The 23,027-nt window shown below is 52.8% G+C and overlaps 1 protein-coding gene across 4 annotated transcripts in view; it reads left to right on the plus strand.

The window, feature by feature from the left end:
- The first annotated feature begins 14 nt into the window (after positions 1–14).
- The window catches only part of BACE1 (beta-secretase 1), a 52,356-nt gene continuing 29,343 nt past the window's right edge, over positions 15–23,027 (plus strand). Inside the window, exons 1-9 of one of the 4 annotated variants that reach the window (XM_008690031.2) lie at positions 21–735; positions 13,689–13,777; positions 15,230–15,446; positions 15,943–16,080; positions 16,975–17,109; positions 18,079–18,180; positions 18,530–18,679; positions 18,920–19,091; positions 19,759–22,538. In XM_008690031.2, coding sequence (XP_008688253.1) covers positions 475–735; positions 13,689–13,777; positions 15,230–15,446; positions 15,943–16,080; positions 16,975–17,109; positions 18,079–18,180; positions 18,530–18,679; positions 18,920–19,091; positions 19,759–20,000 — 1,506 coding nt within the window. In that variant the 5' untranslated portion in view covers positions 21–474 and the 3' untranslated portion in view covers positions 20,001–22,538. The other 3 variants (XM_008690032.2, XM_008690030.2, XM_008690033.2) reach the window with 3 other exon arrangements.

Consider the following 23,027-nt stretch of genomic DNA (forward strand, 5'->3'; position numbering starts at 1 on the left):
AGCCGCCGCCACAAGTCTTTCCGCCTCCCCAGCCTGCCTGGGAGCTGGGAGCTGGATTACGGTGGCCTGACCAGCACACGCAGCTGCGGGCGCCCCGAGCCCCCGCGCCTTGCCCCGCCGCCCGGCCAGCCAGAGGACCGAGAAACCCGGGCGCCTACCTGCCATGCCCGCCCCTCCCAGCCGCCCGGGGGGCCTGAGCCGTCCTCTCCCAGACCTCTGCTGAGTCTGGGCGCCGCTGGCCAGATGTAGCCGGCTTCGGATCCGTCTCCTCCCCTCTCTCTCTCTGAGGATTTCTCCTGCCCGATCCCTACAGCCTGCACTGGGGGCCGGCGAGGGGCCTGCAGGCTCTGGAGCCCTGATGCCTTGCAGCTCACCGTCCTGAGCAGCCACCACCAGCACCCAGAGTTGAGGGCAGCAACAGGGCCAGACGTGGTCCCAGAGTGAGCCCCGAGGGCCCCAAAGGCCAGGCCCACCATGGCCCAGGCACTGCCCTGGCTCCTGCTGTGGATGGGCTCGGGGGTGCTGCCTGCCCACGGCACCCAGCCTGGCATCCGGCTGCCCCTGCGAAGCGGGCTGGGGGCGCCCCCCCTGGGGCTGCGCCTGCCCCGGGAGACTGTCGAGGAGCCAGAGGAGCCCGGCCGGAGGGGCAGCTTTGTGGAGATGGTGGACAACCTGAGGGGCAAGTCCGGTCAGGGCTACTACGTGGAGATGACCGTGGGCAGCCCCCCGCAGACGGTAAGGTCACCAGGCCAGCCCTGCCCTACTTCCTGCATGAGCAGAGGGGAGGGTGGGGTGCAGCATGCTGTTCCCTGCTAAAATGGGCTGGATGGTGCCAGCAGGAGGGACCCTCTCCCACATGTTTCTGGCATCCGATTGGTAGCAGTCCCCCAAAGTTCCCCTTTCCCACCTCCCTTCCCCTGACAGGCTTCCCTGACTCCCTCATCGGACTGCCCTCCCCTTGCCCCCAACCTCACACACTTCCCCCTCAGTGTGGGTTTGGGGCAAGAGAAACACTCCGGTGGGGGAACCTGGCCTGGGGAAGGGTCCAAGCGATAGGGGCACTGTGAACAGGTGTCAGCCCTGCCCAGCCCAAGTCTCCCAGCCCTGGCGCTCTGGGTCTTGGTCACCCAACCCTCTCCCCTCCTTTGGTGCTCTGGGAACCTGGGCTTCAGACCATCATTCCCAGCACCTTGAGGACCCAGGAATCCTGGCACGAGTTGGAGCAGCCCCTTGCTCCCACTGTCTGGGCTGGCACGGGGACAGCAAAGCGAGGTTTCCCAGCTCCTCCTGACCTCCCCTCGAGCCCAGAAGCCCTGGACAGACTCCTGCTTCCCCAGCCCCTCCCAACTCCACCCCCTCCCCCTGTGCATTCTGCACTCCAGCCCCTCCCCCTTCCCGTGCCGCGGAGCACAGGCCAGAGGGGACTGAATTGAGCCTGGGGAAAGGACTAACCGCAGCCCGGGAGCCAGAGCCCCCTTCTAAGAATGCGACTCCTACGAGCGCAGCCGGATAGGCACTGGGGGGAAGGGAGTGTGGCAGCGTGGAGAAAACCCCGCTAGCTCTCCCCATCCTTCCAGTCCTCCGCGGTACCTGCAAGGTGGCTGGTGGAGGGGTCACCCTCTGTGCCTGTGTGGGTGGGGTGCTGTGGCTGCCCACTGGGCACATCTGCCTCCTCTGTGGGTGGGCCTGGGCGCGGGTGGCGGGACGGTTCTGTATGTGCTGGTGTGTGTCACCTTGAATCTGAGCCTGCACATTGTGGGAGCCACCCGCCTCCCCCGGATCTGTGGGATCTGTGTCTGGGAGGCCTGTCCTTGGGAGGGTCCGTGAAGGTGGGAGTGTGTTTACGTGTAAAGAGGGGTGAGCCACACTTCTCTGAACTTCTCAGACAGCTCTTACACTGGATCTGGGAGAAATACAAACCTCCATCCCCCAATTACCTGACAGAGCGAGTCTTCCTAGGTCCCCACCACCCAGGCCTACCTCCCGCCTGCCAGCTGAGCCAAGGCTCTGGTCTCCCCTACTTACCCTTCTCTTTCCCATGTACCATAACTTCCCCAGCAAGTGTCAGATCCATGTGACGAAAGGCCCCTAGCTGCCGGGGCCAGCAGGAGGCTAGGTGTGATCAGAAAGCAGGGGCACCTGGAGACCCGCAGCCTCGTCCATGTCTGCTACTGATAAGCTGTGCAAGGACTTGCACCCTGGGGAACGGAGACAGGAAGGGGCTGTGGAGCCTCCAGACAGACCAGGAATTCCAGCTCCCCACCCCACAGCTTTTCCTTTTCTCAATTGTGTGGCCTGGGGCAAATTATGCAACCTCTCTGAGTCTCGTGCCTTGTCTCCAAAGTGGGTGAAATGAGATCTCCTTTGCAAGGTTCTCGTGAGGATTACAAGGGACTGTGTAGGGGAAATCACCTTGAACAATGCACTCGGACGCACGGTTGACCTCTCCTACATATGAAGTCACTTTCTGCTAACTTCTCCAGCCATGTCTGCCTCTTCTGTGCTATGCAGTGAAGCCTAAAAGCTTGGATGCTCTGGGCCACCACGTTTCACACATGTAGAACTGGGGGGACAGGTACTGGACTTCGCTAGACCCCTGAGATCGTATGTACATCCCCCGGCCCGGAAATTGGCAGAGAGTAATTGGCCCACAAATGTCAGTTCCTTCCCCTTCCTTCCTCGAAAGGGAAAGTGGGCCTGTAGTTCAACACTATAGGTTGAGGAACCTACTTCAAGGGAGCCCACAGTTGGAATGACTCTGGGTCACCCTTCAGCGGTGGACCCTAGCCAACGCCAGCCAGTCTGTACTCTGTGGTGACTTTCATTCTCTCCCCAGCAGTGTCGAGAAGGAGGTCCTTTCTCCTTGCCTGGTGGGGCTCCGAACAAGTAGGAGTGGAACTTGGGGAGCACGTTCTATGTGCCAGGTGATTAGGTGTGGGGTTTGAGAGCTGATCCACCAAGAGACAGGAGATATGTTTTCTGCCCACAAGGAGTGTAGAGCATGAAAGGTAGGTGCCCATACAAGGTAATCCAGAGCAGCACCCAAAGGCAGGCCCCCAGACCATCGCCACCCTTACCACCAGATATATTACAAACAACTTCTCTGGTCCCATCCCAGACCTACTGAGTTAGAATTTCAGGGGCCATGGCTCAAGTTTGAGAAACACTGATCTGCAGTCGTACAAAGAGTGAGTGCTGTAGGTGTTCAGGAGGTAAAATCAGGGCAGGCCTCCCGGGGGAGGTGTGCTGTGAGCATGGTCTTGAAGGATGACGAGGAGAGGGGAGGCTGTTCCCAGCGGGGCAATGGCACCTGTCTCACCAAACTGTCATTGCACTTACCTCGAATGTCCACTGCTTCCCTGCGCTTAGCCCGGGTCCCTGGAACCAGAAGAAGCCACAACAAATGAGAGAATGAGTCATGTGTATTTGTTCAGAAGACAGTGAGAAACCCAGTCCAGTTAATGCTACAGGTTTGGGTAAATAGGATAGAACCAAATTGCCAAAAGCCTTAGTTATGCAGCTCTAAGGTTTGGACTTGGGTTGGCAGATATGGGGGAAGCTTGAATTTCTTTGTACCAGGGAATGACCTAGAGAAAGCAGTCTTTTAGGAAGAGACATCTGACTTTGAGGAAGAATGGGACTGAGAGTATGGGGACAGCGGGCTCTGTCACAGCAGTCCAGGTGTGAGGCACCACCACAAGGACAGCACGTGGCCGTGATGAAGACGGAAAGGGAAGGGAAGACCAGGATGCAGGAACGTCACAAGGCAGCCAGACACGGGACTTGGTGACACTGGTGTGAAGGGTGAGGAAAAAGGCATGAAATGATTTCCTGATGCTGATCGGGGCTGAACTGGAGGATAACAAGACCATTTGAGGGACCAAGACAGCTGGCAGGAGGGGTTGGTGTAGCAGTAACGGTATACAAATATATACTTGTGTTTATGGTGGCAGTTTATGTAAAGTTTTCAAATATATTCTACATAATTTTCTTCTTGACAGTAATTCCTGCAATATATACAAATGGTCTTATCCCCGTGACTTCTAGCAAAAGAAATGGGGAGTGAGAGTTTAAACAACTGGCCAGGAGACGGGCCCGTAAGCTAAGACCCTTTGTCCTGGATCTTTCTACTCTGCCAGGCACCTGCCTGTGTGTCTTGGGGGAGAAGAGAGGGTTTATCATGAGCATTCCTTTTCATTCTCCCATGACACCTGCTCATGTGTCCCTTTACTACACTTAAGTAGTATTACAGAACATATTATAACTGTTTTGTATTTGTTTCCCTCCCAGAACATCAAGCTCTTGAGGACAATGTCTTTTAAAAAGATTTTTTTTTGCAGTGTCTTATTTCTCTTTAATATCTATGATAGCGGCAGATTCAGAACGCACACCAAAAAATGTTGAGTGAGTGAATAAATAAAATGTAAGACATCTAAATAGAACTCTTGATGGGCAATTCTAAGTGCAGGACTGGAGCTCTTGGAGAAAGAAGCACTTTCTTCCTTTTCACTTAAATGAAAGGATACCATCTCATTCTAATGGGATGAGCTTCAGTCTCCAAACCCAGGATAATAATGATTGTTAGGACTGAAATCTGGTGGTGGTAGTCAATGCAGTTTAGCAAATGCTTCTTGAGTGCCTACTGTGTGCAGAAGAGAAAATAATGCCACTACCCCAGCCCTTGGAGAGCTCACGATTTGGTGTGAGACCCAGACATACGAACAGCTAAATATCATACAAGACCTAAAGCATTTGGTACAAAGAGAAGCAGTGAGTCTTAGAAGTGCAAAGAAAGAAGCAGTTACTACGGACAGGGTGTTAGGATAGGCTTGCTGGAAAAGGTAGCATTTGAGTATGGCCTAGAAAGATGAGAAAGCTTTGCTATTTGGAGAGTGGAGAAAGAAATGCTTCATGAAGAGAGGCATGCATGAGCTGGGCTGAGAAGCTGGGAGTTGTGGCAGGGATGCTGGGAGGCAGAGTAAAGAGGTTGGGTTGTATTCTGTAGGCAGCAAGAGGCCCTTTGAGTATACAAGAAGGGCAATGGTTCAGGGAAGACAACTACGGGGTGGAACGTAGCTGGATTGTCTAGAGCCTGGGACTAGGATCTCAGTCAGGACACAAGGGCCTGAAAGATGCTGGTGGCAGTGAGGACAGAAAGGAGGGAAGGTCCTCAGAGATCCAGCCGTCACATGTCAGTTCAACCAGGCGTTCTCTGCTCCTGGGGAGGGAGAGGGAAGAGAAGAGGTTCCCCTCCTTGACCTCTCTTTTTTATCAGGAAACACAACAAAAGGAGCAAACTTTTAAAGAACAATCTGGGTCATCAAAATTCCATGCTTGTGATTCTGCTTTAATTACAAGGGATAAGTACTGGCATGTCCATTTGGGGAGTGAGGAAACTAAGGCTCAGAGAGACTAAGTGGTCTGCCCAAAGAGACCCAGCTAAGGAAAACAGAGCCAGGGTTCAAATCCAGGTCTTTGGATTCCAAGTCCAAATACTAGGTTCTTTCCTGTGTTCTCCAGTCTGGGTCATGTTGGTTGCCTTTGAGATGCCAGTAGGCCATTCTTATTGATGGATCCAGCAACTAGCTGAGCATTGGGGATCTGGAAACCAGGAGAGAAGTGAGGACTGGACAGGTAGACTCCGGAGTCCCCTGCAATGAGGTAGTTTGGAAGCCAAGTCAGCAAATGGGCTTGTTCTTTAAGAGAATGGAGGGAAAGGGGGGGAGGGAGGATGAATAGGGAAAGATTATTGAATGTAGACTGGGGCTCAAGGGAGCAAGAGAAAATGATCAGAGAGGTAGAAAACTGTGAGGGTTCAGGGTCTTGGAAACCAAGAGGGGCCAAGTGGTTTTCCACCCCCCTCTCCCTCGAATGGTTTTCAAACTGTGATTTGTGGGATTCTATAAAGGGACCTCAAGGATGAAGGAGGTTAGGAGGAAGGTAAGAGGCAAGACTTCGGACCTTTCACATCTCCCATCACCAAGCTTTCCCCCTTCTCCCTGCCTATAAGCTTTTATTTTTATACAGTGGAATTCCAGATCCTTCCTTCCTTCCTTCCTTCCTTCCTTCCTTCCTTCCTTCCTTCCTTCCTTCCTTCCTTTACTAAAAAGGTTGAAAACCATTGACCTCAAAGAGCCACCATCCAAATTAGACAAAGCAAGATTAGACAAGATCCCACTTCTAAGTTGCCCACCCAGTCCCTGAGACAACTCCCCGCAGGTTGCACAGACGGCTTTGCTGGGACCCTCACACTGTCATTTCACACACTTCTCCTCCTCTGCCTCCCCAAGTCAGGAGAGAGAGTTCAGCTGCAAGTGGGGGTTATGGAAAGACTGGAACCCCCACTAAGGTAGAAGGTCAGGAACCCTTCTTGGGTGTCTCCAATAAATATCTAAGCAGAAAAGTCTGGTTGACAATCCAGGAAGAGAAACATCTCTCAGGGAAGCTGCCATACCTGACCACTAAGTTCTCTTCTGGGAACATCTATCTTGGGGGCCTGTGCAGTGGAGAGCTCTGGGCAGGAGCCAGACCCTTGCCCCGGTCCTCGGGCTGCCCCCAGCTACCCCTGGCAGGGTGGGCCCGGGGGCTGGGCCGCACTCACTGACACCCGCTCACCGCACGCTCCGGTGCTACGGCCAGCCGTTCCTGAGAGGGCGGAGGTGCTCCCTCTGCGGGCAATGACGCATCAGTGGTCTCAGGGGCTGACTGGGGGAGCCAGGACCCCCAGTCTTTTTTCCCCAAGACTCTGACAAAGCCACAGAGCAAACTGGCTGAGCTCCCTGCCTCCGTGGCCCCAGCCTGTCCCCTTTCAGCAGGTCTCCTGGACTGCTACCAACCTGTGGCTACTCTCTCCACTGCCCACTGTACCCCTCTGCCCGTGTCCAGACTGCACCGGCCTCTTGGGCTGGTAAACCCCACCAACTCTTTTCCAGTGCCTGTAGAGTTTTTGCCAAATAGCACAAGGCATGAGCGATGGCATCTCCCAATGGCTCATACAAGCCTGTACCGAGCATGACCCAGGTGCCCTGGAGGAGACTGGGCTTCTGCCAGAGATCAGATATCTTTTCAGCTGAGGACAGACCAAGAGAAAATTAAGGCCACCGCAACCTATGCACAGGACACGATTAGACGGTAGGAGGGACTTACTGTCTGCCAATGAAGAGCAGGTGGCTGATAGCTGCTGTGAGACCTCACAGACTGGGGGGTTTCCAGGGGCTTCTGTGGAGGCTGCAGGTGCCGCAGCGCTGCCTCGGGGACGGCACCGAGACCGAGGAAGTAAAACCTATCTTTCTGAGACAACAGCTCTTGTTTTTTTCTCCTTAGTACACTGGGGTCCTGAATAAGCTTGGAGAAGGGTTCTGCTGCTTTAAAAAAAAAAAAAGTTTGAAAAACTATCATCTTAGATCTGTTCTTTAAGAACAGACACGGACATTTTTTGACTGTTTACATCCATTGTATCATTTGAATAGGAAGCCTTGATAAATATTAGTTGAGTTGGGTTTGATGCTGGGGGACAAGGAGCCTCCTGTCTAAAGGCACAAAGGTACATCAGATAAGGTTTGGAATGACCCCGCCACCTTAGAATTCCTTAAAAAAAAATAAAATAAACAGCCGAAAGAAGGGTAAGTGGCACCAGGGAGCTTGCTGGTTCCCAGGTATCAGTTGTCAGCTTCAGCCTGGAGAGAGAAGTGGAAGGCAGAGGATACGTCTAGGGAAAGGGTTTCCAGTGGGTCAGCCGATTCGGTTAAGATGGAGGGAACCTGGATGGGACCCAGTCACTGGACTCCATTGGAGGCAGGAGCTGTGTGCTCTGTTGGCCCTAAGCCACTCCCAGCTGCTGACGTTAGGCTTCCTTGCCCCCTTCTCTCAGCCTTGGGCAAGCTCAGGTCTGGGAATATTCACTTGGGAAAGCAGATGAAGCCAACTCCAGGCTCTGGGACCAAGGAAGTCCTGAAGTCAATACCATTGCTCTAAGAACCTGCATGGATAAGCCAGTCGATGTCATGGGTATGGTGGGCAACAGTTATCATTGTCACCATACACCATCCCAGACTAAGCTATCCCTGCGAGGCCCCTGGGGCTGAGAATGAATAGTCACAGGGAACTGCAGGAAATGAGGCAACTGCTGTCAGGGCGGGGGAAAAAAATCGTTGTGGAGCACCTGCTGAGGGCTAGGAACGAATGTGATAATGAGGGTACAAATGCACTCCCTACCCTTGTGGAGCTCATAGGATGGGGGACAGACATCGCATAAATGATTAAAGGTTTGATGAGTGATATACAAAGAAACACAGGTGTTATTGAGGACCTGCAGGAGAAGGAGGCTTAGCTCGGCTGGGGGCATCAGGGCAAGACCTTGGGGAGAAAGGATCTTTACACTGTGACTTGAAAGATGACTAGAAGTTAGACAAAACAGAGAGAATATTCCAGGCATAGGAAACAGCATACGCAAAGGTGCAGAGCTAAGAGATCATCGTGCTTTTGAGAAGCATGAGAAGCATGGTGACGGGGGGAAAGTGATGAGAAATGTTCACTGGAGTCGACCCGTGGTTGGTGACATGCCCCCAAGGACAAGGATTTCAGGGTTGAATTCAGATAGCGTATCTGGTATTTGATGCTGTGTAACAAACTACTCTGAAACTTGGGGGCTGGAAACAAGAGCCATTTTTGGGTTTCAGGAGTGTGTGGGTTCGTGTGGCTCTTCTCCAGGTCTTTTCTGGGCTCATTTGTGTGGCTACATTCATCTGGTAGGTCAGCGGGGGGCCAGACAAAGCTGGGCCTGCTGGACCTCTTTCTCCATGGTCTTCCAGCCTCAAGGAGGCAAGACGGAGCTTCTCCACATACAGTCTCAGGGCAGCATTCCAAGAGGAATCCCCAGTGCACAGGCCCTCCTCAAGCCTCTGCTGTCCTCCTTTGCTGATGTCCCATTGGCCAGAGCAGTCACATGACCGAGCCTAGCATCGACGTCAGAGGGGATCACGCAAGGGCCTGGATACAGGGGTGTGTGATTCATTAGTGTAGCAATCTACCATATACTTCCTCTCCAAGTGAAAGACGGGAAGGTCAATGACATGAAAGACCAGATGTGGGTTGGTCGGAACCAGTGGATTCCTGTCCAGCTGTGTGGATTATTGTGCAAGATGGGTCAAGTTGCCCACTCATTCCAGATGTCAGTTTCCTTCTCTGTAAAATGGAAGAAAGCCTTCCACATCTCAGCTTTGGGTAAAAGGCTTGCTAGACAAGAGTGTAAGAGCTCTCCCCGCATCAACTCAGAGGTCCACACAGAAGGAAAGAGACTTCCTCTTTGATAGGAAGGATTAGAGTTAAAGCCCCCCCCCCCACCCCGGACCCTGGGATAGGCTACCATAAAAGGTTGGGATCTTAGTAACTAGAGATCTCTCAGAGGTGATCTTTCAGAATCTCCCTAGGTTAACGGACAAATGACTCCTGAAGGCTCTTTTCATCCAGAATGATCTGAACTATCCCTGTCTGCTAGGGAGAGCTGGGGCCAAGACATGTGAGATTTGGGGAACAAAGAGTTTACCCAGAACTCACTGGCTCCACACTGGCCTCATCACCCAAGATCTGTTGCTGAAAACTGTTCCTCCTCCAGGGAAGCCTGGCCTGCAGAGTGAAATGGGCAGGTGTACCTTTCCCTGTGGGGCTTGTTAGCACTTCCCAAGAAGCCACCTTCCCTCAGAAGCCCCCAGGGGCACATTTGTTTGTTAAGGGATTGGCTGTGACCTAGCCCTGACCCCAGGTTGTGATCTCCTGGGGCTCCAAATACAATAGCTACAGAGACTCCTGAGTCAGCCTGGCCCCAGGGGCTGGAGAAGATGGTACTGAATCAAGCCACAGCCCTGGTGAAGGGAAGGCAGGTCTGAGCTAGAGCCACACCTAAACACAGCCACAGCTGGGGCACCACTGAGGGATTGCTCCTTCACCCAACAAACAGGGTTGAGTAGCTCTTTTCCCTTTTCTTTCCTTTAGCCATTAATTTGAGGAATACTTATTGCCAGGGACCGGGATACCCATTAGGGATACAATGGGGATTTTTACAAAATTAGATGCAAGGGAGGTGAGATTGCATGTGAAGCTACAGAGTGACACAGTCTATGGAAGCATTTTAATAAGAGACTGTGACCTGGTCTTTCCCCTCAGGAAGTAGTCCCTTGAGCTCGGACTGCAGGATGATGGAAGGTGCGTAGACAAACTTGTCAGCAGAGAGGAAGATGTCTGGGCAGAGCGAATGGCCTACGCAGCTGTCTTGGGGGGGGGGGGAGGACCATGGCTGGTCTGAGGACCTGCGAAGAGGCGGGTGTAGCCTGTGGGCAGGGGGCTGGGGCATAGAGGACAAACTAGGCTGGGTGTGCAGGCAGGACTGGACAATGAGAGGGCCCTGTAGGAAAAGTTAAAGCTTTAAATTTTTATTTTAATAGCAAAGGAAAATGATTGACATGGGAAGGCAACATGGTCAGATTTGCACTTTGAAAAGACCACCCTAGCCACAGTGCAGAGACAGGATGGAGAGGTCAAGGGTGGACGGACGTGCCAAGGCCGGTTGAGAAGCTATTGTGATATTCCAGAACGTGGCCCAGGGGTGGCAAGGGAGGTGGCCAGAGATGAGTACATTCACGAGGCTTTTGAGAAGGTTAATTGGACAGGACTGGATGCATTGGGTAGAGATGTGAAGAAGAGGAAGGTGTTAGGATGTCCCCTAGCTGCTGACTTACAGAACAGATGGACGGTGACGCCATCGACTGACACGGCGAACACTGGAAAAGGCAGATGGGCGGGACTGTGGAAGGTCAGCTTCGGACATCCTGAATTTGAGGTTATCTTTGAGGATGTCTGCTCCGTGCTTCTGGAGCCCCAAGGGAGAGAAAAGGGCTTAGAGCTAGGAGCTTAGGAGTGGTGGGCACGTAGGTGATACCTGGAGCTGCAGCCGCCGGGGCGGTGGCTGAGGGAGAGCACAGCCTGCGAGGAAGAGGGCCAAAGCCCGTGCCTTGAGAAGGGAGCCTGCAAAGCAGACAGAGAAGATCTGGTCAGAGCCGTGGGAGGACACCCACGGGCCAGGGGGCAGGCAAGAGGGTATCTAGGAGGGAGAAGTCCTCATAGGCAAATGAGGACTGATTTGAAAATGTCTTTTGTATTTGGTGACATGAAGTGTCTGGTAGCTGTAGTAAGGGCTGTTTTATAGTGGAGGGAGGGGCAGCGGAGAAATGGTTCTGGAATGGGTTGAGGAATGAGTGGGAGGTGAAGAAATGAAGACAGCTTGGCTGAGAACTTTGGTTGTGAAGGAGGGGAGGGGAGCTGGAGGTGGAGGTGAGATTAAGGAAGGTTTTTTTAATGGAGAGACTCGAGCATTTGTAAATGCCAATGGGAGGAACCTGGATCGGGGTGGGGGGGTGGAACGGTGGTGACTCTACCCGAGGGAAAGGGGGTCATTCCCAGGGTCGGGCACCCACCCGAGCAGGGGAGGGCAGCTGAGGGAAATATGGGCGGGCATGGCCACGGGCAGGTTGCAAGCCCTGGCTGTGGGCATGAGGGAGGTCCCATCTGACAGCCTCTGTTCAGAGCAGTAAGAGGCCAGGTGTCCCTCAATACGGAGGCTTGGCGGCTTGCAACCACCAACCCTCCCCTTCAGGCGCCCTTACCTGCCCTGTGTCATAAGGAGTGGTGACTCAGCTGCCTAAGGCCCCTGCCCTGTGACAGGCCTCCATGGGGAGCAGGAGGGGGAGAAAACCTGCCCAGGGCTGGACTAAGAAATGTTGGAAGGACGGGACCAGGAATCCCTTCTCCCGAAGCTGGGAGCACTTTGCAAAGAGCAAACAGATAGTTTGGCCATTTGCTCAAGAGGGAATCCCAGCTGTTTGTTTTGGTTTCCCATTTTTTTGTGGTGGGTGGAGAGGGCGTGGTGGGTGGACAGGGCCTGAACTCCCAGTGTCCAGGTGGGTGGGAGTCGCTCCGCTCTGGGCTTGACCTGCTTTGAGGTGGAAGGAGGAGGCCTTCCTCAGCTGAGGAAGCCTGGGCCTCCTGGCTTGGGAGGGAGCGGTTTGCAGGAGGGGAGAGCAATGGGGAGGCCTGAACCAGCTGGGGCTTAGAAAAAAAGCCCTGTGTCAGAGTAAAAGGTGGTCGTGTTTTCCTGGAGCCTGTCAGGCACATATTCCAGGGAAACCAGGCACAGGTCTGGGGACCCTCTTTCTTTGGGGTCCAGTGATAGCAGGGACACGTGTAAGAATGAGGCCAACCCTAGTGCTGGGAGCAGAGTCCTGGCAGGTGGGGGAGGGGTTCCGGGACTGAAATCTGAACTGCTGTGCCTCCAGCTCTATTGATTCGTAAAGCACAGCATCTGGAGCGGGTGGCTGCTCAGAGACCCTGGAGAGGGCCGGCAGGGGGAGAGTGAAGGGAAGAAGGGCAGGGAGGGAAATGGGAACCAGACCACGAGTAGGGGGGCAGGGAAGGAGGGCGGGGCAGTGTCAGAGGGCTGGGGCCACTGTGGAGAGGAGAGGAGGAGTCTTGGGGGACACGGGGAGGCTAGGAGGCCTAAGCAGGCATTGGGGGAGGTGCGGGGCCACAGGGACCACTGACAGCAGGAAGGAGCCGGAGGATCTGGCAGGGAGGAGGAAACTGAAGCCCAGAGAAGCACAGTGACTTGCCCAAGGTGACAAGGTCGAGTCTGCACCAAAACTGAGGTCAGTTGACTTCACTGCACTGAGGAGAGAGGACACAGGAGTAAAAGGGCCCTGAGGTGAGGGGAGCTGCTGAGCTGATGGGCATGAAAAGTCAGCAAGAGAGGGCTGAATTCTCAGGGTTCCGTGCTTCTGAGGACAGGGGCATTTCCTCTTTTGGCCTGGGAGGATACTACTAGCATTCAAAACATGGCTCTGGACTGAGGGAGGGATCAGGCCGTTGAAGGAGAAAGGAGGGTCAAGAAAGAAATGCTAGAAGGAGCTGCCCTGCAAGGAACACCGGGAAGACACCTGTCTGTATTCACTTAGCCAAAACCTAGGGCCCTGACAAGATGGGTTTTCACCGCGACAGCAGAGTGGGCTCCTGGCTCACTATTATTTTCTGATAGTAGGACTCAGAGGCCTGGGTCACCTCTGAGACAGAAGGGGAGCCCTTCGTGGGGAGCCACATCCTGGCAGGCAGGGTCAGAAACATGTGGCACCAACATGCCGCCCTGGTCCCTGCAGCTTCCCTGGCCAGTGCCAACTCCTAGAATAGCATTTCCGAGCTGGACAGGATTCGAGCCCAGCTGCCCGCTGGGTGATAGGCTTCCTAGGAGCACCAGAGAAGGAGGGAAGGTGCCAGCTCTGCAGACAGAATCGGACAGGTACCCGAAGTGACTGAGGGCAGTCTGATGGTAGAGAGAAAAGAGGAATGAAAACCACACACATGCAGAGATAACGTGGCTCTGACAACACAGAAAATGTGACGATTCCACAGCGAAGATAGGAGCAGACACAAGGCCATGCTGAGGCCATGCTGAGGATGTCAGGGGACACCACCTTCTGTCTGCGGTCACGGTGGTAGCAGGTGCCAGGCTGTCCTGCCCTGCAGCCTAGAAGCTTTACCCTGGACATTCCGAAGGGAGACTTTGTTGCCCGTGGTGTGAAGGACATGAAGGTAGTGAGCCCAGAGCCTCGTGTGGATAACATCTCTCTCTCCCCTTTCTCTGACAGCTCAACATCCTGGTGGACACAGGCAGCAGTAACTTTGCAGTGGGGGCTGCCCCCCACCCTTTCCTGCATCGCTACTACCAGAGGCAGCTGTGAGTCCTGGGGAGAGCTAGAGAGAAGAACCCTTCCCAAGGATCCAGGGCCCAGGAGGGTCAGGGGAGGGCTTCAGGGAGAAAGACTAGCTCCTCGGATCCTTTCCAAGACAGAAGAGCGGAGAGGGGGGATTTGAGGAGGTCTACTATGGGAAAGGGTAGGTTGAGGGGCCAGCAGGAAGTTCTTCAGGACTGAGACAGGGCAGCTTCCCTGGGGAGGGAAAGAAGGAAAGAGAGGAGCCCCAAAGTTCCCAGAGCCATCTCTGGGTCTTCTTCTCTCTGCCTGAACTGGGAGGTTCCCTCCACCCCTCCCCACCCAGTGGCTATCTGGTGTCGGGCAAGACCAGCGACGTCTAGGCAGAGCAGCTAGCGTGACCGCTCCCTGTGCTGTGCTCTCACCCAGGGGCTGCCCCTGGCGGCATTGCACAGTTCAAGGGAGTGGAGGAAGAGCCTTCCCTAAGCCCCACTGCCTGGACCAGTATCAGGGACCGACAGCTAAAATGTCTCCCTGCATCACCCAGAGTTCCAGCAGCCGGATTTAGCAAACTGGAGGAAGGGAGGGTTGAAGTGGGTTTTTAAGGTAAGAGGCAGAGAGGGATGATGTGGGAGCCTCCTTAGCATAAACACAAGAAGTGGTGAGAAGACATCTAATGTCTGAGGCGTCTGTGTGGAAATCTGTGAGGTGAGGCTTACATCCCATTCTTGGACTTCTAGGCAGATGCCGAAGCCACCTGCCGCATCTTCTGCCTTTCCTATCGGAAGAAAGCAGGCAGGGAGTGGGGCATGGCGAGGACCCGGAAAGGGTTTCATTCCGGCTCCCCGTCCCAGTCCCATCACTGCCGCCCGCCCCCCAGCACACACACAGGGCCTAGGTCATGGCGCAACGAGACGCGGGCAAAGGTGTCACGTGCTGATGGCATGTTGCATACAAGTAGTGTGTAATACTTACCTGCTCTGCTGAGACATGAGCCGCCTCTTTCTTTGGAAGTACTTGCTGTAGAGGGTCCACATTCACCTCGCCTGGCACTTTCTCTACCACTCAGATGGTACCACCGGGTCCCAAGGCAGCGACAGTCAAAGGCTCCTTTTCTCTGGGAGCCTGGTGGAGCCGGGGGGTGGAAGAGATGCCCACTAGCTGTCCCTCGGCGGCAGCAGGCACAATACACAAAGCCTAGGCTTGTTCCCCGCAGGGCCTGAGCTCGAGATCTAGGGCTAGGAGCTGCAGAGACAGGAGAGTGAGCCCAACAACAGCTCCCCTCATCTGTTTGCAAGGTTACTGTACGTTCTATTCTGGGTGATGGATCTGGGATGTTCTGCTGAGCAGCCTGAAAGCATCTTATCTTATGTGGGATGCCCCTGAGATAAGGTGAGGCCTTGGGAGTAGGTTAGACGCTGGGTCCCAATGCCAGCGTTGCGGTCACGCCTCCACAGACCTCTGCCTCCTCTCCACAGGTCCAGCACATACCGGGACCTCCGGAAGGGCGTGTATGTGCCCTACACCCAGGGCAAGTGGGAGGGGGAGCTGGGCACCGACCTGGTGAGCATCCCCCACGGCCCCAACGTCACTGTGCGTGCCAACATCGCCGCCATCACTGAATCAGACAAGTTCTTCATCAATGGCTCCAACTGGGAGGGCATCCTGGGGCTGGCCTATGCTGAGATCGCCAGGGTGAGAGGAGCAAGACCGAGTCCCGGACACTGTGTCTGCACACCACAGACTGCATGTTACCGAGGGACGGGCTTGGAAAGAAGGGGAGCTAAGGGAGGGACACAGATCCGCCTAAAGAATTAGTTAGCAGGGGGATAGGGTGCCAGTCGGAATCTCGTCCCTGCAGATGGCAGGACTATAGTGAGGGACGCTGTGACAGGTACAAGATTAGGCTCTGGTTTCTACTGACTCCCAAGAGCTTAGGAATAAGGGAGCCCCCCCGCCAACCTGAAACAGGTTAAGTATATGGAGATCAAAGTTTCTACAGATCTTTCCTGCTTGCACTGCCAGTGTCTCTTGCTAACCATCTCTCTGCCAAATCTCAGTGCTTCAAGATAGTCTTTCCCAAGGAACGCCCCCCAAGTTTTGTTCTGCCTTCCAGTTTAGGCAGGAAGCTGGCCTCTTTCCATCAGGGCCCCCTGTGTGACGCTTCACGTCTTGTCTCTTTCTGCCACAGCCCGATGACTCCCTGGAGCCGTTCTTCGACTCCCTGGTAAAGCAGACCCACGTTCCCAACCTCTTCTCCCTGCAGCTCTGTGGCGCTGGCTTCCCCCTCAACCAGTCAGAAGTGCTGGCCTCAGTTGGAGGGAGCATGGTGAGTAGGTCCTAGGATAGGGGAGGTCCTAGCACTGGGCAGAGGGATAGGTACCACCTGCCTCTCCTCCCTCTAAGGCTGCAGCACCGTCTTGGGCTCCACTGCTTAGAATCAAGAGGAAACTCTTTAAACTCCCCACCTCCACTTTTCCTTTTCCATCCTTTTCTTCTTTGCATTATTCCAGAAAGGATTTCAGTACCTATGGTAAACTTGGAAAGGATGAGATGATTAGGGAACTTCAAAGGAAATGTAAATAAGACCTCTCAGGGCACCTGGGTGGCTCAGTCAGTTAGGCTCAGGTCATGATCCCAGAGTCCTGGGATCGAGCCCCTACACTGGGCTCCCTGCTCATCTGGGAGTCTGCTTCTTCCTCTCCCTCTGCCTGCCACTCCCCACTCGTGCTCTCTCTCTCTCTCTAATAAATAAAATCTTAAAAAAAAAAGACGTCTCAAATTAAGATGATTCAGTCTGATGAGCAGAAGGCAGCAATGTAGGGAGTTTAAAAGTCTATTTATTAATTAATTAGGACAATTGGTGAATGGTTCTCCATCTCCAACACGCAGAGAAAATAAAACTTGTAATAGAAGCAAGTAATCATTCATTTAACATTTATTGTGCCAGTTTAGGTTTAAATAACTTCATATTGAGGGCTGCGAGACTCGGAAACAAATAATTTAAAATCCTGTAAAGTCTTCCCCTGATAAATTCTTGACACATTTAAGAAACTACAAATCACTTTGGGACAGGATTTGATTAGAAGCAGGAAGATGAGAAAGGTGGCCTGTGAAGGGCCTTGCCACCCCCCCAGAAATCTCTGATCCCATTGCTTGCTCTCTGGGTAACTTGCTGTCCCTCTGTGCTGGGACACGGGTACCTGCCTCCCTTTGTCCCTAGATCATCGGGGGTATCGACCACTCACTGTACACGGGCAGCCTCTGGTATACACCCATCCGGCGGGAGTGGTACTACGAGGTCATCATTGTGCGGGTGGAGATCAACGGGCAGGACCTGAAAATGGACTGCAAGGAGGTAACGACAGCAAGGGGGACCAGGGAGAGGGAAGGGGGAGGCAACATAGCATGAGGTCAGACCCTGAGTAATGAGGTTGGGAGAACAAGGCAGAGGGGCAGGACCTGCAGAAAGGTTTGGGGGCTGAGCCCAGAACAATGAGGAACTTAACGGTAACACAGAGGGACCTCAAGTTGGGGGCTAGGGACTGGCAGGGCACTTGCACGGAGACCTTGTGGCTTATGGCCTGGTAAGGAAAAAAAGCATGTCTGGACTCCAATCACCACCTTGCTGGGTGGCCTTGGGCAAGTCACGTGCGAGGCAGTGTGGTATGATGTAGCCGAAGGGTCCAGCTTTGGAGCTGCAAAGACCTGGGTTTCTAGCTCTGCCATTTACTAGCTTTGTGCCCTCAGGCAAGTTACTAGGTTGTGTTTCAGTTTCCTCATCTGCAAAACAGAGGGAAAAACAGCTTTTCCAGAGACTGTGGTGAAGACAGAGAAAATAAATAGTTTCTCCCAGCGCCTGGCACACAGCAACCCAATGAACCGCAGCTCAACCATTTGGGTCTTCCTTACCTAGATTCTTAATGTATGTTAAATGAGAATAGATAGAAAAGTACTATGAAAAGTTAAAAGCACTATACAAGGTATTTTTATTTTCAAGATTTGGAGAATGTCTGCCCAACCCAAGATAACTAAGAGTTAGCATTTACTGAATGCTCCCTACGTGCCAGGCACCATTCTAAGCGCTTCACATGTATTAATTTCATCCTTATAATAACTCTTTGAGGTAGGTGCTATTATTATCCTCATTTTAAAGATGAGGAAACTGAGGCACAGAGGCTGAACAACTTGCCCAAGGGTATACTCCTAAGAGAAGCGCCAAGCCAGGATGGCACCCCAAGCAGTCAGATCCACCCTTCCGGTTCCGGCCAGAGCCTGGCGTCAAAAAATGCTTTCGACTCTTCTAACCCTCTCTTCTCCGTCCTAGTACAACTACGACAAGAGCATCGTGGACAGTGGCACCACCAACCTTCGTTTGCCCAAGAAAGTGTTCGAAGCTGCCGTCAAATCCATCAAGGCAGCCTCCTCGGTCAGTGGGACTCAGGGCAGGGGCACAAGAGATGATACAGTGTTAGAGGAAGTCCGTGAAGGTCACAGCCCTCAAGAGCCAAGCTGTCTACCCTTAGATCCTTCTGCTTAAATGTCTTCAGAGAGAGTCTCTTTCATGGGCCTCGGTTTGCTCATCACACAGGCCCCCTGGTGCAGAGTTTTGGCCTCACTCTCCAGCTCTCTTCCCCAAATTCTTGGGTTTCAGTGTGCCTTCCCCCCAGTTTGGATATTCCACAGAAAAGCAAAAAGAGGGCCCAGTGTTATTTGAAAGTGGGAGAAGCGAGATGGTGGAAGAGGCGGCTTCCTCACTGTTACCCTTTCTTGGCCAGACGGAGAAGTTCCCGGACGGGTTCTGGCTGGGGGAGCAGCTGGTGTGCTGGCAGGCAGGCACCACCCCTTGGAACATTTTCCCGGTCATCTCCCTCTACCTAATGGGCGAGGTCACCAATCAGTCTTTCCGCATCACCATCCTTCCACAGGTATGTCCCCAGCCAGAGTCGGTGGGGTCCCAGGAAGAGGGCACGGTTCGCACGGGGAGACAGGGAGCAGGCGTGGCTTCCCAGAACTTGGAAGACAAGACAGAGCAGTGTCCCGGGGCACAAAGCAAGCCCGCAGAGCTCAGGGATGGCAGAGGGAAAAGCAGCCCCAGGGCACAGATATCTAGAATGGGGGGGAATGGAGGGAGAACATCCTCTCCCTCCCTGACTGCTTGTCCTTAGCAATACCTGCGGCCAGTGGAAGATGTGGCCACGTCCCAAGACGACTGCTACAAGTTCGCCATCTCACAGTCCTCCACGGGCACCGTGATGGGAGCTGTGATCATGGAAGGCTTCTACGTTGTCTTTGATCGAGCCCGAAAACGAATTGGCTTTGCCGTCAGTGCTTGTCATGGTAAGAGAGCCAGGGAGGAGGGTGTGGGCTCCGTCTGTCCGTGTTCTCACTGTCCAGCAGTTAGGATACCCGGGCCCCTGTCAGTCTGGGAGGTAGTCATAGTTGCCTCGAGGCGAAGTCACCACACTGTAAAAGCTAGTGTCTGGACGCGTGCTTTGTCCGTGTTGCCCGGCGTGGTGAGGCCTGCACAGGCTGTAACCTCTGCCGGAGACCCAGAGAAGCAAGAGCTGCCTCAGCCCCTATGGAAGCTCTAGATCCCCGGGCAGCCCGCTGAGCCTGCAGTGACCCTGTGGGCTGCTACGTGATGGGGTTGAGTGCTCCTTCAGAACGGTGGTGGGGTCTTGCAAGTAGTATCGGCGGAAGCTGGTGAGTGTACTAGGAATACATGGGGTGTCTTTTTTGACAACTCAGAAAACTGATCTTTAGGTATCATTCCTACCGCATGGTTATACAAGAAAGGGTGGTTGCTCCCAGTGACCTGGGAGGAGAGACGTGCTTCTACCTAGCAAGGCTTTTCTGGCCTGCTCCTTCATATCTCCAAGGAAGGAGATGCTTAGAGCCTCCTCGCGGGCTAATTTCAAGGCCTACCAGGAAGTTCTTTTTGTTGTATGACCCAAACTGCTGTATGGCGATGAGAGCTGCCCATTCGCGTCTGCCCTTTCCCCAGTGCACGATGAGTTCAGGACGGCAGCAGTGGAAGGCCCGTTTATCACCCCGGACATGGAAGACTGTGGCTACAACATCCCACAGACAGACGAGTCGACCCTCATGACCATAGCCTACGTCATGGCGGCCATCTGCGCCCTCTTCATGCTGCCGCTCTGCCTCATGGTGTGCCAGTGGCGCTGCCTCCGCTGCCTGCGCCATCAACACGATGACTTTGCTGATGACATCTCCCTGCTGAAGTGAGGTGGCCCAGGGGCAGGAGACAGAGATTCCCCTGGACCACATCTGGTGGTTCACTTTGGTCACAAGTAGGAGACACTGATGGCACTGGTGGCCAGAGCACCTCAAGACCCTCACCTGCCCACCAAAGGCCTCTGCCTTGACAAAAAAAAAGGAAAAGCAGGCAAGGTGGGTTACAGGAATGGCACCTGTAGGAAACAGGAAGGGGAAGAAAGAAGCACTCTGGTGGCGGGAATATTCTTGGTCACCTCAAGCCTGAGTTGGGAAATTCTGCTGCTTGACACTTCAGCCTTGAACCTTTGCCCACCATCCCTTTGGATTCTCCAACCCAAAGTAGTCTTCTTTTCTTAGTTCGAGAAGTAGTGGCATCACAGCCAAGTCACCCCAGTGTGCGTCTCTCTGCAGTACCCTGGCAGAGAAAGGGCCAATGTCGTTTCCCTGCTGGCCGAAGTCAGTAGGAACGGATGCACAGTTTGCTATTTGCTTTAGTGATAGGGACTGTATAAACAAGCCTAACATTGGTACAAAGATTGCCTCTTGAATTAAACAAAAAATAATGAGATTGAGTATTTGTACAGATGGGGGCGGTTGGAAGAGGAGAGGAGAGGGAGCGCAAAGACAGGGAACAGCTGGGATCAGAGCTAGAGAAGGCAGAACCACGACCACTCGCCAGTCCCAGTTTCAGACTGCATCTCCAAGATAGAAGCCCATCTTGTAAAATGGGTGTTGCTGCCTGATGTTTTCTTTTCTGTGGTTGTGGCCTGACCAAAAGTGAGCTGGGAAGAAGGGCTAACTTAGCCAAAAAGCTCTTTTTAACTTTCTTAAATGAAAAGTGCCCACTAAGAAGTTCCATCTAACAAATGAATTTCTACCTTAATGATTCCACTTGTCTCTACCTGAACCCTTTACTCCACACACGATAGGTAACACTGACACTTCCCACCCCCTCCCCCAGCCCCAGGTGCTCTATGAGAAAGCAACTGGAACACAGCAAATATTGCAGGGCCAGGCTCTGTCTTCCTGCTTACATGTTCACTCCCTCCCCCAAATCCCTATTCCTCTGGAGCTCTGCAGCTGAGGTGCTAGGAGGGATAGACAGGAGAACTCTCTTACGTAACCCTTGAAAGCAGAATCCTCAAGATTCACTCAACAGGTATTCGGTTGGTGCCCTGCTGCCTCTGCCTGGATTTCTTCCTGTTCAGCTGTAAGTAGTTGTAAGATCTCCACTCAATACAGAGCAGTTTCATCGCCGTCTCACCCTCTCTGATGTCCCCTCCATTAACTTGGCGAAGGCACCCCAGAGTGGCACTAGTATTATACCCAGTGTCAGAAACGCAGGGCTTTCTGGCTCTAGCATCATTGCCTTCGGTAATAAGGCTGCTGGAGAAAGGCTGGCAGCCTCAGGGCTTCCGTACTTCCTTCACCACCAGAACCCCTCAGGGGAGGCCATCCTTCTCCCCTATCCTACTCTCTACTCCCCACTCCGAATAGTACTTGGGTACCCAGGCTGGTTCTTGGGCTAGGTAGTGGGGACCAAGTTCATTTCCTCCCTATCAGTTCTAACACAGTCAACTCTGATACCAGTGTTAGTGGAAGACGTGATTCTCCCAGTATATCCACCGGGTCCTATCGCTAGCTTGTCAACACACTGCTTCCAGTGACTCGGACCTGCCGAGTGTGAAATTACCTGATGAGGGAAATACAAGGAGGGCCTCTGGAGATCCTGGCCTCGGCCAGCTGCCCACAAGCCATAAACCAATAAAACAAGAATACTGAATCACCATTCTTTATCTGGGTTCTCTTCATTCCCCTTGCATTTGGTGCTGCTTTGGCCGACTGGGAACACCTCTTCCTAACCACAAAGACTGTCAGGAAGACTGGAGACTGTCCTTTTCCAGCTCAGAACTTACTGTGTAAATAAATTTCCAGAATTGCTACCATGTAATGAAAACACCACATTCTGCTTTATAATTTCTATCCATGTTGGGGAAAACTGGCTTTTTCCCAGCTCTTTCCAGGGCATAAAACTCAACCCCTTCATTACTAAGTCCCACTGTCCTGTTTTTTTTTAAACTTGAACTTTTTTTTCTTTTTACAGTTACTTCCTTTCTACCCTGAAACTATTAACTCTACATGTAAAAAAAAAAAAATCTTGACAACAGCTTCTTGCTTGTAAAAATATGTATTATATATCTCTATTTTTAGAGTCGACTCCTGAAAAGCGACTGTCCTATCTCTACTCACTGCATTAGAGGCCTTTCTTGCCAGTCTGCATGGCTTCTACCCCTGTAGGCCTGGAGACAGAGGGAAAAGGGAGAACAAGGGCGGCCAAAACTTAAGTGTTGCTTTCTGACTTATCCCGAACAAGACAGAGAAAAGAGCAACAGTGAGGCCCCAACTCCCACACACAGCTCCCCTAAACATTTGTCCTGCCATAGTTGGCTTTCAAGGGGCTTTTACTAGGAAGATGTTAAGCCCCCCCCCCCACTTCTTTCTTCTCTCTATACTTCTTTGGCTTCGAAGATTTGTGAAAAAGAAAGAGAACAGCCTTTATATCTATTCCTAACTTCTAGATTTTTAGGAAATACTGAAAAATATTGCTGGTGGCCTAAAAGCTACTGCAAAGTTGATGAGAGAGAGAATCTTTTGATTACAAGAGGAAAAAATAAATTCCCCCAAATGAAAAGGACAAAGGAACTGGTCTTCCATTTTGCCACATTTCCATTCATGATAGCTACCAAACTGGAGACATTAATATTTCATTAACCAAAGAAAGTGGGTCACCTGACCTCTACAGAGGGGAGAACTCAGGTCTTTTCAATCACCCTACAAAATGCCAAGGAGGTCCTGGGAAGTCTAGCTCCTGAAAATGACGCTAGTTATCAAGCCTGAGCAAGTAAGGCAAGAGAAGGGAAGGACTACGTCTCTGAGAGGCAAGGATGAAGGACAAAGAAGGAAAAGATCAAAAACAGAGAGCAGAGAATGTCACTGGATCTGAAAGGGAAAGTCTTTGCTACCCTGATAGTACTC

Source organism: Ursus maritimus, unplaced genomic scaffold (assembly GCF_017311325.1).
Source record: "Ursus maritimus isolate PB19 unplaced genomic scaffold, ASM1731132v1 scaffold_16, whole genome shotgun sequence".
Lineage (NCBI taxonomy): Eukaryota > Metazoa > Chordata > Mammalia > Carnivora > Ursidae > Ursus > Ursus maritimus.